The sequence below is a fragment of the Salvelinus sp. IW2-2015 genome, linkage group LG9 (assembly GCF_002910315.2).
Source record: "Salvelinus sp. IW2-2015 linkage group LG9, ASM291031v2, whole genome shotgun sequence".
NCBI lineage: Eukaryota > Metazoa > Chordata > Actinopteri > Salmoniformes > Salmonidae > Salvelinus > Salvelinus sp. IW2-2015.
In genome coordinates, this window is record NC_036849.1 from 13,935,993 (window position 1) to 13,953,061 (window position 17,069).

Below are 17,069 nucleotides of genomic sequence, written 5' to 3' on the forward strand. Positions count from 1 at the left end.
TAGCCGTACCCTTATCCTACTCCTCCTCTGTTCCTCTGGTGATGTAGAGGTGAATCCAGCCCTGCAGTACCTAGCTCCACTCCTATTCCCCTGGCGCTCTTTTTGATGACTTCTGTAACCGTAATAGCCTTGGCTTCATGCATGTTAACATTAGAAGCCTCCTCCCTAAGTTTGTTTTGTTCACTGCTTTAGCACACTCTGCCAACCCGGATGTTTTAGCCGTGTCTGAATCCTGGCTTAGAAAGACCACCAAAAATTCAGACATTTTCATCCCCAATTACAAGATTTTCAGACAAGATAGAACGGCCAAAGGGGCGGTGTTGCAATCTACTGCAAAGATTGCCTGCAGAGTTCTGTTTTACTATCCAGGTCTGTTCCCAAACAATTTGAACTTCTACTTTTAAAAATCCACCTCTCTAAAAACAAGTCTCTCACCGTTGCCGCCTGCTATAGACCACCCTCTGCCCCAGCTGTGCTCTGGACACTATATGTGAACTGATTGCCCCCCATCTATCTTCAGAGCTCGTGCTGCTAGGCGACCTAAATTTGAACATGCTCAACACCCCAGCCACCCTACAATCTAAGCTTGATGCCCTCCAATCTCACACAATCATCAATGAACCTACCAGGTACCACCCCAATTCCGTAAACACGGGTACCCTCATAGATATCATCCTAACTAACTTGCCCTCCAAATACACCTCTGCTGTTTTCAACCAAAGATCTCAGCGATCACTCGCTCAATTGCCTGCATCCGTAATGGGTCAGCGGTCAAACGACCTCCACTCATTCACTGTCAAACGCTCCCTAGAACACTTCAGCGAGCAGGCCTTTCTAATCGACCTGGCCGGGGTATCCTGGAAGGATATTTGATCTCATCACGTCAGAGAGGATGCTGGACATTTTTTAAAAATGCCTTCCTCACCATCTTTGAATAAGCATGCCCCATTCAGAAATTTAGAACCAGAAACAGATATAGCCCTTGGTTCTCTCCTGACCTGACTGCCCTTAACCAACAGAAAACATCCTATGGCGTTCTGCATTAGCATCGAACAGCCCCCGTGATATGCAACTTTTCAGGGAAGCCAGAAACCAATATACACAGGCAGTTAGAACACAGCCAAGGCTAGCTTTTTGAAGCAGAAATTTGCTTCCTGCAACACAAATTCAAAAAAGTCTGGGACACGTAAAGTCCATGAGAATAAGAAACACCTCCTCCCAGCTTCCAACCGCTCTGAAGATAGGAAACACTGTCACCACCGACAAACCCACTATAATTGAGAATTTTCAATAAGCATTTTTCTAACGGCTGGCCATGCTTTCCACCTGGCTACCCCTACCCCCGGACAACAGCACTGCCCTCCAAACCTCTTTGCTACTCGCCCAAGCCTTCCCCATTTTCTCTTTCTCCCAAATACAGTCAGCTGATGTTCTAAAAGAGCTGCAAAATCTGGACCCTTACAAATCAGCCGGGCTAGATAATCTGGACGCCTTTCTTTCTAAAACTATCTGCTGAAATTGTGGCCACCCCTATTACTAGCCTCTTCAACCCTCTTTCGTGTCATCTGAGATTCCCAAAGATTGGAAGCAGCTGCGGTTATCCCCCTCTTCAAGGGGGGGACACTCTTGACCCTAACAGCTACAGACCTATATCTATCCTACCCTGCCTTTCTAAGGTCTTCGAAAAGCCAAGTCAACAAACAGATTACCGACCATTTCGAATCCCACCCATACCTTCTCCGCTATTGCAATCTGGTTTCAGAGCTGGTCATGGGTGCACCTAGCCAACGCTCCAAGGTCATAACGATATCTTAACCGCCATTCCGATAGGAAACAATACTGTGCAGCCGTATTCATTGACCTGGCCAAGGCTTTTGACTCTGTCAATCACCACATCCTCATCGGCAGACTCCGACAGCCTTGGTTTCTCTCAATGATTGGCCTCGCGTGGTTCACCAACTACTTCTCTGATCGAGTTCAGTGTGTCAAATCGGAGGGTCTGTTGTCCGGGCCTCTGGCAGTCTCTATGGGGGTGCCACAGGGTTCAATTCTTGGACCGACTCTCTTCTCTGTATACATCAATGATGTCGCTCTTGCTTGTGTGATTCTCTGATCCACCTCTACGCAGACGACACTATTCTGTATACTTCTGGCCCTTCTTTTGACACTGTGTTAACAACCTCCAGGCGAGCTTCAATGCCATACAACTCTCCTTCCGTGGCCTCCAATTGCTCTTAAATACAAGTAAAACTAAATGCATGCTCTTCAACCGATCGCTGCCTGCACCTGCCCGCCTGTCCAACATCACTACTCTGGACGCGCTCTGACTTAGAATATGTGGACAACTACAAATACCTAGGTGTCTGGTTAGACTGTAAACTCTCCTTCCAGAGTCACATCAAACATCTCCAATCCAAAGTCAAATCTAGAATTGGCTCCTATTTCCGCAACAAAGCATCCTTTACTCATGCTGCCAAACATACCTTGTAAAACTGACCATCCTACCAATCCTCGACTTCGGTGATGTCATTTACAAAATAGCCTCCAAAACCCTACTCAATAAATTGGATGCAGTCTATCACAGTGCCATCCGTTTTGTCACCAAGACCCATATACTACCCACCACTGCGACCCTGTACACTCTCGTTGGCTGGCCCTCGCTTCAACTTCGTCGCCAAACCCACTGGTTCCAGGTCATCTACAAGACCCTGCTAGGTAAAGTCCCCCCTTATCTCAGCTCGCTGGTCACCATAGCAGCACCTACCTGTAGCACGCGCTCCAGCAAGGTATATCTCTCTAGTCACCCCCAAAACCAATTCTTCCTTTGGACGCCTCTCCTTCCAGTTCTCTGCTGCCAATGACTGAACGAACTACAAAAATCTCTGAAACTGGAACACTTATCTCCTTATCTTGGCCAGGTCGCAATTGTAAATGAGAACGTGTTCTCAATTTGCCTACCTGGTTAAATAAAGGTTAAATAAAATAAATAAATAAAAATTTACAGTCAATGAGTTATTCATTCTCCATAGGTTGGTTTGTGATAACATAATTATATAGGTTGGGTTCTGTGTTTGCGGGAATGTTGAGGGACAGTTGTTCAATTGGTTGAACTGTGGGAATATTGAAAGATATAGCATCGCTAGTCACTATATCCAGGTGTGCTTATGGAAATTTTGAAGCATAGATTCAGATTATGTTGTAATTTTTTAAAATCCAAAACAAATAACATTTTTGATAAATGTTAATCTACTGCAGAACAGTATAGGCTATATAGTATATACGGCCGTGTCAGCAGGTTAGAGATGCAAGATGAGCGTAAAAAAACCCACTGGTGCAGCACTCGCTGAAGCATTTTTCTTCCGACAAAGAGTACGCAGGCTCTCTCAAGTCATATTATAGGTCTGTCTACCCTATCCTCGCCCACCTTACTGGAGCACAACACCATAAAGATAATGTATGCATCACTCAAATTCGGAAACATCTGTAACCATACCTATTCCTTCTGAATAACAAAGAGGGAGACATCGCGTTTATTTTCTAGACCTAGTTCCGATATTTTTGTGTGTTTTGTTGAAAATGAACTGTGGGATTTCCGCAATATGTGCCAAGCTTCTGCTGCAACATGTCAAAGGCAAAGCGATGAATGCGTGGCTGTTGCTAGCTCTTCTCGGAGTCTGGTAAGTTTGCACTGGACTAGTGGTGATATGAATGACCGATGAGCTTTCGGTGGTTCTGAATTAGGGCAGTAGGCGACAAGACGTCCGTTTATGGTACTAAATAAGGGTAAAAGGGGTTGAAGATCATACTGAATGTGTTGATTAGCTGCTACCCGTAGCATTGTGCCGGATTCGTGCGCGGTTGTCAACACAATCCCGACAAAATCTATAAAATGTCTTACAATATTGTTATGTTAGACGCATATAACTGCAAAACCTAGTGTAGCCTAATTTGTTTAGCGTAAAGAATGCCAAGTGTAATAGCCTACCCTTGACTATAGCCTGTAGGGAGTATATACTATTCCGTAATTTCAGCGGGCAATGTCAATTAAATCAGAGGGACAACCTTGAGCAAAACCAAGGCTACTGCAGATTATCGTTTTCATTCTAAACGAATCGCGCAATACTCGTTCAGAAATATTTTTCAAGCAGCAAACATTAGGTATTCTAAGCCTCGGCACCATAATTCCCACCTCCTGCCAACACTTCCAAAAATATAATGATTAAGCTTAGCGTATAAAATGTTAGATACTGTACATTTTGCTTAATAAGTTTCATGTTGGCTATATTCTTGCCTATAGAGCAGATTTCACATAGGCCTATGCGGCAAAAAGGACCTTAATCTGAGTCTTCATGGCAATATCAGCTGTCACTTCAAGAGCAAGATATATGATTTATGAGTTTGAACCTTAAATTGAATTGACTAATACCACAAATTGACCAATATATATCCGTGGGCCATAAACTAATTACAAAATCAAGGTAAAAAAAAAGTTAGCTGTGAAGTTAGAATGAATGACTATTAGGCTATGTCACTACAGTTGGCTCTGTTCCTTGTATTGATAACCACCATGAACCTTCAGACATATTTTTGTCATAAACTTATCTGTCACCTTGTAGTAGATTGGTTCTGCCCCTACAATATAGTTTACATCAGAATTGCATGGCTTTGATCAGCACAGTATATTAGTCCTTCATGCTTCATGCTGAGGGTTGGGGTTTTCCGTTGTGCCCAATAGTAGTGAGCTATATTGACTCAACTCACTCACTGTTTTCCAATACAAAGACCCTGACCACCGACTTACTGATCCCTTGGCTTTCCATGAGCATCCAGCCCCGCTTTCATCATCTCTTCTGGCAGCCAGCTAGAGGGGTAGTACCAAGTGCTGGTCTAGGATCAGTTCTGGGTGTTACAGTTCTGTTAAGGTGGCTCCAATCAATAGATCAATCAATAGGCCTGTAGCAGTTGTCACCAACCCTGGTCCTGTTCCAGGCCAGCAGCACAATTCAACTGGTGAAGGTTTCGATGAGCATTTGAATAGTTGAAGGTGTGTTAGTGCTGGGCTTGAATAAAAGTTTACACAACCAGTAACCCAGGACCACTGGGGTAGATTAAGCTGATCCTAGACCTGTGCCTTGGTTGTGACACTACAGTGTCTTGGTCACCAATTCTTGATCACCACAACATTCTTGCAGCCCTCAATAATATGCTTCCATACAATTTGCTTAATTGTAGTGTTGTGATATATTTGTGAGTTTACAAAAAAAAATATGTGGTATAAATCCATTAAAAATTCAAAGTCATTATTTGACAGATTTAAATTATGTATTATATGATAGAATTTATTGAGAGTTAGCTCAAGTTGCCTTTACTAACTCTCAGCCACCTCTTATCATCTAAAAGGGCCCACTTGCTTCTAATGGACTATCAGTAGAGTAGGGTTATGGACATTTAGTGCTTTTAGGTTGTTTAACATTGCGGGGTATGGATACTCAGTGTTATTGGGATTGTGAACCATTGTTGTAGAGATTACAGATTCAGTGGCACTGAACAAGTGGGTCTGGCCATATCGATTCTGTTTAAAGGCAGTTGTGCATTAGCATCTGGGAGGGACTGCTGAATGGCCTGGGCGAGGTGCCAAGTCCTCAGGTCTCTTAACGGTATTGGATACATGTTAATTAACACGAAACAACAGTAGCTGGGCTTGGTATTACCGGAGCACTTGCTCATTTGTGACTGCCAGATACAGTGGCACAGTTACAGGGCGGATGGAATGGGATGTACAATTCCCAGATCTACCTCTATAGCTTCTCCCTGAATCAAACCCAAGACTCTACTGTAAGCTTCAAAGTGTGGTCTTTGGCCTTGTTTATCAAAAAAAATCATTTTTAGAGAAGCTGTACATCTGGACAGACTGACACCTTTTCCCCTATAACGTGCCTTAATGACACTGGTCTGAATTCCAGTAAGTGTGTGTCTTGTAAACCCTCAACCTTTAGCCCCACTCTACCCCAGATTCTTATCCAGCTCTTCTGCCAAAACACCTGCCTTAATGGATTGCTTAGTAGTCATTCCAGTGTTCCATCTGCAGAACCAAACTGTCTCTCTCTATATATATCTCTCTCTCCCTCCCTCCCTCCCTCTGAATAATTTTCTCTCTCTCCTCTCTTCGCAGTGTGGCGTCATTTGGGCCCAGTACAAAGGAGGATGAGGACTATGAAGACGTCCCCATAAATAAGACCTGGGTTTTATCGCCTAAGGTCTATGAGAGCGATGTCACCTTGATCTTAAATAGATTGCTGCAGGGCTATGACAACAAACTCCGACCTGACATTGGAGGCAAGTCCCATTGTGCTCACACTGGTTGAATCAACTTTGTTTCAATGTCATTTCATTGAAAAGACATTGAACCAACGTAGAATAGACGTTGAATTGACATCTGTACCCAGTGGGGTAGTTCTACAGCAGCCAGTGGGAATCTGTTTTAAACATTTTAGTTCCCCATTAATTATGTAAGCTTGTGATAGATCATCATTAACTTACTCAGCATTGTTTAGCACTTACCAGTCATTTTCAGAGTGTTTATAATTGTAGAATAAGTTGTGTCTGCATGCATATCTCAAAATCAGGACACAGCCCAATGCCTGTTTATTACTCCTTCCTAAAATATCCCTCCAAAGCAATGACGTAACTGTGCTGTGTGCAGGCCAATGTGAATATATTTTTAAGCAGATTTATTACACACAGTGGATAGAATGCAACTGAGTTCAGTTTATTCGATTGTTGTGTACACTGACGGAGGATACAAATGGTTTGCGAAAAAATTATTATTCTACTTCTAAGCATAGTAGCCTAAAGTTGTTTGGTTAGTTTGAGATTGTGGACTGTATAGCCTACTGTGTATAGCAGCATGGAAGCAGTAAGAATGTGGTTCTTTCTTTCACCTCGTACATACTTGCATTATTTGAGAGCCCCTGGTAGGCTATACTGTAGAGATAGGTTACATTCATAAAGGTGAAAGGTGTTGTGTTTTTTGTTTCAGTAAGGCCCACAGTGATTGAGACAGCGGTGTATGTCAACAGCATCGGACCAGTCGATCCTATTAACATGGTGAGTCTGGTGGCCTGGGGTGGTCTAGCTGTCTTAGCCGCTGCCTCTGGAGCACATGTCTTTATCCAATAAACATACAAAATACTTTTAAAAAAAAATACAGTACCAGTCAAAAGTTTGGACACACCTACTCATTCCAGGTTAAGAATGTGGTTCATCATGGCAAAGGGGGGCTACTTTGAAGAATCTCAAAGATATTTTGATTTGTGTAACACTTCTCTGGTTACTACATGATTCCATATGTGTTATTTCATAGTTTTGATGTCTTCGCTATTATTCTACAATGTAGAAAATAGTAAAAATAAAGAAAAACCATTGAATGAGTACATGTGTTCAAACTTTTGACTGGTACTGTATATAAAAAAGAAACATGGTAAGTCCTGTCTTGTCATGTACTACATTGATGCTCTTTGTTGAAACAGAAGGAAAACAGGAGAGCAACAATCTAATACAATGCCCAGAACATAATCATGGCAGTGGCACAATACACTGGCGTACAATAACTGTTTCATGGCAAGGTTAACCCATGTGTCCATCTTGTTTCAGGAGTACACCATAGACATCTTCTTTGCCCAGACGTGGTATGACAGTCGCCTTAAGTTCAACAGCTCCATGAAAGTCCTGATGCTCAACAGTAACATGGTGGGAAAGATCTGGATTCCTGACACCTTCTTCCGGAATTCTAGAAAGTCTGACGCCCACTGGATCACCACTCCGAACCGTCTGCTGCGACTGTGGAACAATGGGAGAGTGATGTACACGCTGAGGTAGGAGGATGACGGCTGCCATTCTTTGTTTTTCCAGGACTCTGTGTTTAGTACTCGTGGTATGTGCAGCTCTAGTTTGTGCATCTGTACTTTTGTCTTGTAGCCCTCTTTTAGGCACCCGCTATTTGTCGAAGCATGATCTTGAAGCCATTGTTATTTTTCCCTAGCATTTGTTTAAATAAAAGAGAGGGAAACACTTTGTTTGTAATTGTTACGATCAAGCCTGTTTGGGGAAAAAAACACATTACAAAATCAATGTAACACATCATTAACTTTTCTCTGTCACAATTCTGTTTTTGTCAGGTTGACTATTAATGCGGAATGCTACCTTAAGCTGCATAACTTTCCTATGGACGAGCACTCGTGTCCGCTGGAGTTTTCGAGCTGTAGGTGTTTAAACACTCTCCCCGTTTTGATCCGTCATTTCGACTTCAGCTTCAGTAGCCAGCCCAGAGAGGGCGTCAGAGCGGGCCAGCATTAGGAGCTGAGCCCTAGCCCCACACAAGCCCATCTGCTTGAGGCTGTCCCTTCAGCCTGTATGATCTATCATCTGCTCCACCGGGGGAGAAAGGAGGTCACAAAGTACCATTCTCTGACAGACTAATGAATTATGCAGCGCCCCCAAACTGATTCATGCTCTGTCTGTGTCATTCTCCATCCGTCCTGCATTGTGCTTCAGCTTCTCATGTCTCGTTGTCATGATCTTAACCCCCACACACCCTGTCGAGCGCTACAGTGTAAACTGGAAGGGCATCCCATGGTTAGAGGAAAGATGTGTACCATCCTGAATGCTCCCCTGCTTGGCCATATAGTATGCCCCTGTGGTGTACTGAGATGCACTGTTGTGTTCTGGATTGTGGAATCTACAAGGCTGGACATTGAGCGGTTCCTAATTTTACATGTGTGTGTTTGTGTGTGTTCAACCGTGCACCCTTCTAGATGGCTATCCTAAAAATGAGATTCTGTACCGTTGGCAAAAGCGTTCTGTGGAAGTGGCCGACCAAAGGTACTGGAGACTCTACCAGTTTGCGTTCGTCGGTTTACGAAACACATCAGATGTGGCGCATACACAGTCAGGTAATGGATGACATGCATCCTTTTAGAAACTGCACTCTTACCTCTGGTTTTTAAGTTTTACAAAATTATGCAAAACATTTTCACTTCTTTTATATGTGTGTATGATTCTCTTTTGAATGTCTAGGTGAATATGTCATCTTGACAATCTTTTTTGACCTGAGTCGGCGAATGGGCTACTTCACTATTCAGACGTACATCCCCTGCAGCATGATTGTGGTGCTGTCATGGGTCTCTTTCTGGATCAATAAAGATGCTGTCCCTGCCAGAACCTCTTTAGGTATGATTAAACCTCAGTAGTTCCTTACACCCCTCTATAACGTACAAAAAACTGCTTTTCTAATGGCTAGTGTCAGTTAGGTGAACACACAAAGTCAGCTCAACCAGCGAAATCATTAAACTGGCTTTGTGACTTCCTGTGCAGGAATCACCACGGTGCTTACCATGACAACGCTGAGCACCATCTCCAGGAAGTCGCTTCCCAAGGTATCCTATGTGACAGCTATGGACCTGTTTGTGTCTGTCTGCTTCATCTTCACGTTTGCTGCTCTGATGGAATATGGGACTCTACACTACTTCACCAGCAACAGGCAGAGCAAGAAGGATACGGACAAAAAACCACAGGTAGTGACACCACTGTTGCGTCCCAGTAGCTTCTGCTATTTAATTTGAAGATGTAAATTTTTTTATGGGAATATACTATTTGTACAGTTTTAAAATCAAGGCAAGTAATCAAATTACAGCAATGTAAATAGGAGATTTCAATGAGTTGTGTGAACACTCACATACCATTACTTAGTAATCAACTATGAAATAGTGCATAACAGCATATAACCTTGACAATGAGTCAATCTGCATACATCAGCTACACAAATGGAGGAAGAAAGGAAGCTGCAGTAGCTCCGTTCTCTGACATGAACATTAACATAATTAACTTTAACACTGCCATTTCCAAGGTCAAATTCGTTAGTTGTTAGTAACAATGCTGCCTATAACTCGAGGCCTTATTTTGTTTTCATTATGGTAGATTTCCTTAGTCTGTAATCCTATTTATCCAGGTTTTAAAGACTTTGTGAGAATAGTTTCCTGTGGGAGAGTAAACACACACTCAGCAGAGGAGTGGGAGTGCAGAGAGGGCATAAGTCATCGCTGTAACCGGCCACGCATCCTTCCAACTGGGACTGAGAAGCAGTGACATTGAGCAGAGAAAAGGAAATCCCTGTAAGCTACATACAAATGGCAACGTCGTCTCTTACAAATAGCAAACTGCATGAAATGCAGTGAAAAAGGCCTATGCCAATTTCCTACCGAGGAGAGACTGTATGCCTTTTTATTGACTAAATATGGCTGAACAACTCTGCTCTTCCTAGCATATTCCCACAGCCACCGTGATGAATTTGAATGTGATATATTGCCTTTATAATATACATCTATGATCTTCATCTCTCATTCACCACAAATGGCATCCAATATGTGGGATAACGCTCACCACACAAGTGTTGTCAGCTACAGTGCCTTCGGAAAGTATTCAGACCCCTTGACTTTTCCCCCCACATTTTGTTACGTTACAGCCTTATTCTAAAATTGATTAAATAAAACAATTTCCTCAGTAATCTACACACAATACCCCATAATAACAAAGTGAAAACATGTTGTTAGAAATTGTTGCAAATTTATAAAAAATAAAAAACAGAAATACCTTATTTACATAAGTATTCAGACACTTTGCTATGAGACTCGAAGTTGACCTCAGGTGCATCCTGTTTCCATTGATCATCCTTGAGATGTTTCTACAACTTGATTGGTGTCCACCTGTGGTAAATTCAATTGATTGGACATGATTTGGAACCACCAAGTTTTAAGTTCCTCGGCGTACACATCACGGACAAACTGAAATGGTCCACCCACACAGACAGGGTGTTGAAAACAAGGCGCAACAGGCCTCTTCAACCTCAGGAGGCTGAAGAAATTTGGCTTGTCACCGAAAACACTCACAAACTTTTACAGATGCACAATTGAGAGCATCCTGTCGGGCTGTATCACCACCTGGTACGGCAACTGCACCGCCCACAACCGTAAGGCTCTCCAGTGGGTAGTGAGGTCTGCACAATGCATCACCGGGGGCAAACTACCTGCCCTCCAGGACACCTACACCACCCGATGTCACAGGAAGGCCAAAAAGATCATCAAGGACATAAACCACCCAAGCCACTGCCTGTTCACCCCGCTATCATCCAGAAGGCGAGGTCAGTACAGGTGCATCAAAGCTGGGACCGAGAGACTGAAAAACAGCTTCTATCTCAAGGCCATCAGACTGTTAAACAGCCATCACTAACATTGAGTGGCTGCTGCCAACATATTGCCTCAAATCTCTAGCCACTTTAATAATTAAAAATTGGATGTAATAAATGTATCACTAGTCACTTTAAACAATGCCACTTTATATAATGTTTACATACCCTACATTACTCATCTCATATGTATATACTGTACTCTATACCATCTACTGCATCTTGCCTATGCAGCACGGCCATCACTCATCCATATATTTATATGTACATATTCTTATTCATTCCTTTACACTTGTGTGTAAAAGGTAGTTGTGAAATTGTTAGATAACTTGTTAGATATTACTGCATGGTCGGAACTAGAAGCACAAGCGTATCGCTACACTCGCATTAACATCTGCTAACCATGTGTATGTGACCAATAAAATTTAATTTGATATGATTTGGAAAGGCACACACCTGTCTACATAAGGTCCCACAGGTGATAGTGCATGTCAGAGCAAAAAAACAAGCCACGAGGTCGAAGGAATTGTCCGTAGAGCTATGAAACAGGATTGTGTCAAGGCACAGATCTGAAACATTTCTGCAGCATTGAAGGTCCCCAAGAACACAGTGGCCTCCATCATTCATAAATGGAAGAAGTTTGGAACCACCAAGACTCTTCCTAGAGCTGGCCGCCCGGCCAAACTGAGCAAGAAGGGCCTTGGTCAGGTAGGTGACTAAGAACCCGATGGTCACTCTGACAGAGCTCTAGAGTTCCTCTGTGGAGATGGGAGAACCTTCCAGAAGGACAATCATCGCTGCAGCACTCCACCAATAATTTCTTCATAATAGAGTTCTTCATAATAGAGTGGCCAGACGGAAGCCACTCTTCAGTAAAAGGCACATGACAGCCCGCTTAGAGTTTGCCAAAAGGCACCTAAAGTACTCTCAGACCAGGGGAAACAAGATTATCTGGTCTGAGGAAACCAAGATTGAACTCTTTGGTCTGAATGCCAAGCGTCACATCTGGAGGAAACCTGGCACCAATCCTACGGGTGCAGTGGGGATGTTTTTCAGCGGCAGGGACTGGGAGACTAGTCAGGAATGAGGGAAAGATGAACGGAGCAAATTACAGAGAGATCCTTGATGAAAACCTGCTCCAGAGTGCTCAGGACCTCAGACTGGGGTGAAGGTTCACCATCCAACAGGACAACAACCCTAAGCACACAGCAAAGACAATGCATGAGTGACTTCGGGACAAGTCTCTGAATGTCCTTGAGTGGCCCAGCAAGAGCCTGGACTTGAACCTGATTGAACATTTCTTGAGAGACCTCAAAATAGCTGTGCAGCAACACTCCCCATCCAACCTGACAAAGCTTGAGACGATCTGTAGAGATGAATGGGAGAAACTCCCCAAATACAGGTGTGCCAAGCGTATAGCGTTATACCCAAGAAGACTCAGTTCTGTAATCGCTGCCAGAGGTGCTTCAACAAAGTACTGAGTAAAGGGTCTGAATACTTTTGTAAATGTGATATTTCCGTTAAATTAGCAAACATTTCTAAAACACTGTTTTTGCTTTGTCATTGTGGGTATTGTGTGTAGATTGATGAGGGGGGGAAAACGATTTAATTAATTTTAGAATAAGGCTGTAACATAACAAAATGTGGAAAAAGTCAAGGTGTCTGAATACTTTCCGAAGGCACCATACAACTTAAAGTGAATGGTAAATAAAAATCCAATCTTGAAGTGTATTCCCAGAAAGATATGAATAACTCAACCCCAATTGTAATATTTACCTACAGAAATCCAGCAGCTTGGTGAACATTAGGCCAGGGACGTCACTGCTCCAGATGAATAACATCGCCCCCTACCAAGACGAGGACGATTACGCCTACGAGTGTCTGGATGGGAAGGACTGCACCAGCTTCTTCTGCTGCTTCGACGACTGTCGCTCCGGAGCATGGCGCGAAAACCGGATGCATGTCCGAGTTTCAAAGATCGATTCCTACTCACGAATATTCTTCCCCACCGCCTTCGGCCTTTTCAACCTGGTCTACTGGATTGGGTATCTGTACTTATAAATCTAGTCTAGCAAAGAGGAGCAATAGCCTTTTACTTCAGAGAAAACAGGTCAAACTATTTGTTTACTCTCTTTACTTGCTAGTCTTGGCACTGTTGAGGATAAGATGGAAGGGGGGTGGGTGTGCTGCTTTGCAATTTAAAGCCAGGGTATGAATGGGTAAAATTGCTTCTTCTCACCAATATTTGAACAGCTCCCTATGTTTGTATCTGTACTATTTTTCTAGGTGATGGCTCACAGATGAAGGCAGCAGGGTCAGAACAGGGCGAGACTCTGGGTCATACCCACCAGCAATTGCATGATGTTTGGTTCCTAACCTCTATGGATTTAAGGAATTTTATAAAACGGGTTGTTTGGATGCTAGATGCTAGTTGGTTGAAAGCAGGGAGTTATTCATCACAATCCCTGGGAAATGCCTGTTAACAGTTTAATTTGAATTATCAATGCGCATCCACTGTCCCACAGTCCAGCCAGGCAATTTATAAAAATGTATAAACTCCCCTGGGAAAAAGTATGTAGAAATTTTTTCCCCAAGCTACTAGGCTAGCATTTGGTTTGTAACAGTTAGGGTTTGTCTAGACTCTAAACCTTGCTGCCTGCCTCTCCGACCTGTGCAACAATGTTGTAGTTTATTTTGCGATCTGCACCGTGCCATAGAGAGAATGAACGTGATGAGTCAGACAGCTTTTCTGAGCTAGGCACATTCATTTATTAGGATCATTGTAATTGATATATAAAAAAAAAATGGCAAAAGATACAAAGGTAAAACAAACGGAAATGCAAAAAGTTTGCTGTCATTTCAGCTGCTTTAGGTGATTGTGTGTTAACTTTACTAGTAACTAGACTGCATGGCAACCTTTTTTAGCTTAGAACGTTTGAAATGGGCGACCAGCTCGTTTGTCTAGCAACTTCAGAATCTCAGAACTAACAATTGGCTATTGCCTGGACTATATCCTCTGGTGGAAGGATGAAATAAAACAAATTTAATAATTCAAATAAGGTTTTTAATTAAAACGTAATTTCTCTTCAACATTTTTTAAATAAAAGTAATAAGGCCCTCGAACCTGGGAATAATCTTAAATAACACCCTCCTGATGGCTGTTTCCCCGGCCCGCCGCTCCACGTTGGGCCTTAGAACAGCCCTTCGTCGAAAACTATTCACACGATAATTCGCATGCCTTATTGCTTAATTGATACACAAAGGTTGTGTTTTACAACAGCCTGGTTTTGTAACCTGTAACTTAAAATTGCAAAATCTATTTGAATATATAAATATACATAAAATAAAGTGTGCCTATGCGAAAAAAATAAGTAGGCCTACATTTCCCCCTTCAATAATTATATCTGACGTCATGTTTTCTGCGCCACACTTTTACTGTAAGCAAAATGAATACAACATTTCCACCAGAGATGATTCAACACAATTTATTTCCATACTTATTGAGGCAGTTCATGATTTGAGGTTTGAAATAATCATTAGGCATTATTTAGGCTTAGCTCCTGTATTGACACAAAGTCAATAAAGCAAGAAATTAATAGCATGTATTTTCATATTATTATATTCTAATAATACACATTATATCTCCTTCTTGATGTGATTACCCCAAATTGGCAGCTGTAAATAGCCTTCATCATTATCATATATAAAAGCAGCAAAAAAAGCAAGAAAAGAAAATCTACTTTTCATTTGGCTACATTGAAACTAGAACATAGCTTTCCATCACTCCTCTAGGTTTATAACCAGAGGCGCATTGTGCTGCAATTGTATCAGATCTGATTAGCGATGCATACTTAATAAAGACATATTAGACTAATTTAAACCATATTTATACAACATAGACTACCTGAATAATATTCATGCAGCTCCCAAACCCTTGACTTATTTTGCTTGACAAGGGCGCAGTACTTACACTTTATAAAATGTAGCTGTGGATATAATCTTCAAAGCATATTTTAGCTGAAGCAATGGCAGACATGAATATCTTTACTAATAACAGCGAGAAGGGTTACTACTTTTTTGATAAATAGAGCAAAACTCTTATAGTGCTTTATTCCACATAAAACCAAAGAAACTGTTGATAATGACTTTGTAGCATAAGTGTGTTTAATGTTACATTCAAGATCAATGTGATTCACAGAACCTCCATGTTTGGGCGATACTTAAGAGAAAAAGTCAAGAAGAATGAATAACCAAGCCTGAAATGGACCATACAAATTTGATTAACAACGTAGTTTGTTTATTAGTTTATGAGTGTTTCTTTCAACACCACATTGTGATTATATCCCAATGTTAGGTGTATTGTCGAGCTGAGAGACCATGTAGGCTGAAAGTCCAGTGATTAATGAGGGAAACATGACTTTAGTTTTAATTTTAGTTCATTTACATATGCAAGGTTACCCCATAGAGTTTGCCCACATCTGGTCCAATTACAAGAACAAACAATTCTTTGATTTACTGTAAAGATAATATAGGTGAGGCAAGTTGGTTATAGTGTGTTGTCATTACATGCAGTGAAGATGGGAGTAGTTCAATCACAAAGAAATTACGCTTTTTATGCTGACTCTTGTAGGATTCTCTCTCATTAATTTATCACAACTCCTTTGAAACTGCAGCTGTACTGTATAGAAACATGGTAAAATTGGAAATTCAGTCAATGAAAGTCAACAAGAGGAGTAAATGATGGAGATAAACCTTCTGAGCCTCGTTTATAGCCATATAATAGTGTTGAATATCTTTGATAATGTCATACTCCTTGTTATCCTCCATTTTACAAAATACATTTGTAGATATGATGCTTGCTGAACATGTTAACTCTGGCTATAAAGCTTTAAATGTGATATGTGTTTACTTGTTTACTGATGTGAAGAGAAAATTATTATTACACTACAAGAATGGATTGCATTTATATAGTGCTTTTTCACCAGCTTTTAAGGCACTTTGTATTGTAATGTTGTAACTAAGCTCATACACCACAAGTGAGGTGACGCACAGCAGCAATATTGTTCAGAGCACTGTATCAATAAGAAGTGAATGCAGTGGAAAGGTGAGGAGATTAGATGAGATCAGATGATTCCCCTCCTTTTGGGTCTCGAAAACGTAATTTACCTCCCAGCTATAACATACTATTGTTGCATTGTCCTTATTGTATTTTAAAATTAAAAAATGTATATATATGCTATATTTTTTCCATGATGACAGCCTCAAAGACATTAATATGTTAATACTGTGTTAACATGCATATTGTTTGTGTTTGTTCTCTATAACACTGACGGACATGGAAATCCATTATGTCATTGATGTTTTGTCATTGACATCCTCTCTGTATACCGTTTAAACATAGGCATATTTAATCCTGTCTTTCACCTTTGTACAATGCGCCATTCCTTCCAAATGTTTCTGTGTTGTTATGTGAAAACGAACTCAATACACTGTGAGATAATAAAACAGTGCCTGAAAAAAACACAAGTATCTTCCTCTTGAAGTACATTTCCTTCAATATTGGTTTTGGAAATAAAATTGATCTGAAATGCATTCTGACTAATGTGCATGTACAGGGGTGTCTGAAATTACTGACACCCTTGAGATTAGTATTTATACTTTATACTTAGTATTTGGTCCAACTACATCAAGCTTGTGACTCTACAAACTTGTTGGATGCATTTGCAGTTTGTTTTGGTTGTTTCAGATTATTTTGTGCCCAATATAAATGAATGGTAAATAATGCATTGTGTCATTTTGGAGTCACTTTTATTGTAAATAAGAATATAAT

At 41.4% G+C, this 17,069-nt stretch overlaps 1 protein-coding gene across 1 annotated transcript; it reads left to right on the forward strand.

Moving 5' to 3' along the window:
• Positions 1 to 3,346: 3,346 nt before the first annotated feature.
• Positions 3,347 to 16,831, forward strand: gabrg1 (gamma-aminobutyric acid type A receptor subunit gamma1). The gene is made up of 9 exons (XM_070445142.1): positions 3,347 to 3,677; positions 6,173 to 6,340; positions 7,044 to 7,107; positions 7,654 to 7,874; positions 8,178 to 8,260; positions 8,814 to 8,951; positions 9,076 to 9,228; positions 9,373 to 9,572; positions 13,022 to 16,831. The coding sequence occupies exons 1-9, from the start codon at positions 3,577 to 3,579 to the stop codon at positions 13,298 to 13,300; spliced, it is 1,407 nt and encodes a 468-aa protein (XP_070301243.1). The 5' UTR covers positions 3,347 to 3,576; the 3' UTR covers positions 13,301 to 16,831.
• Positions 16,832 to 17,069: the final 238 nt, after the last annotated feature.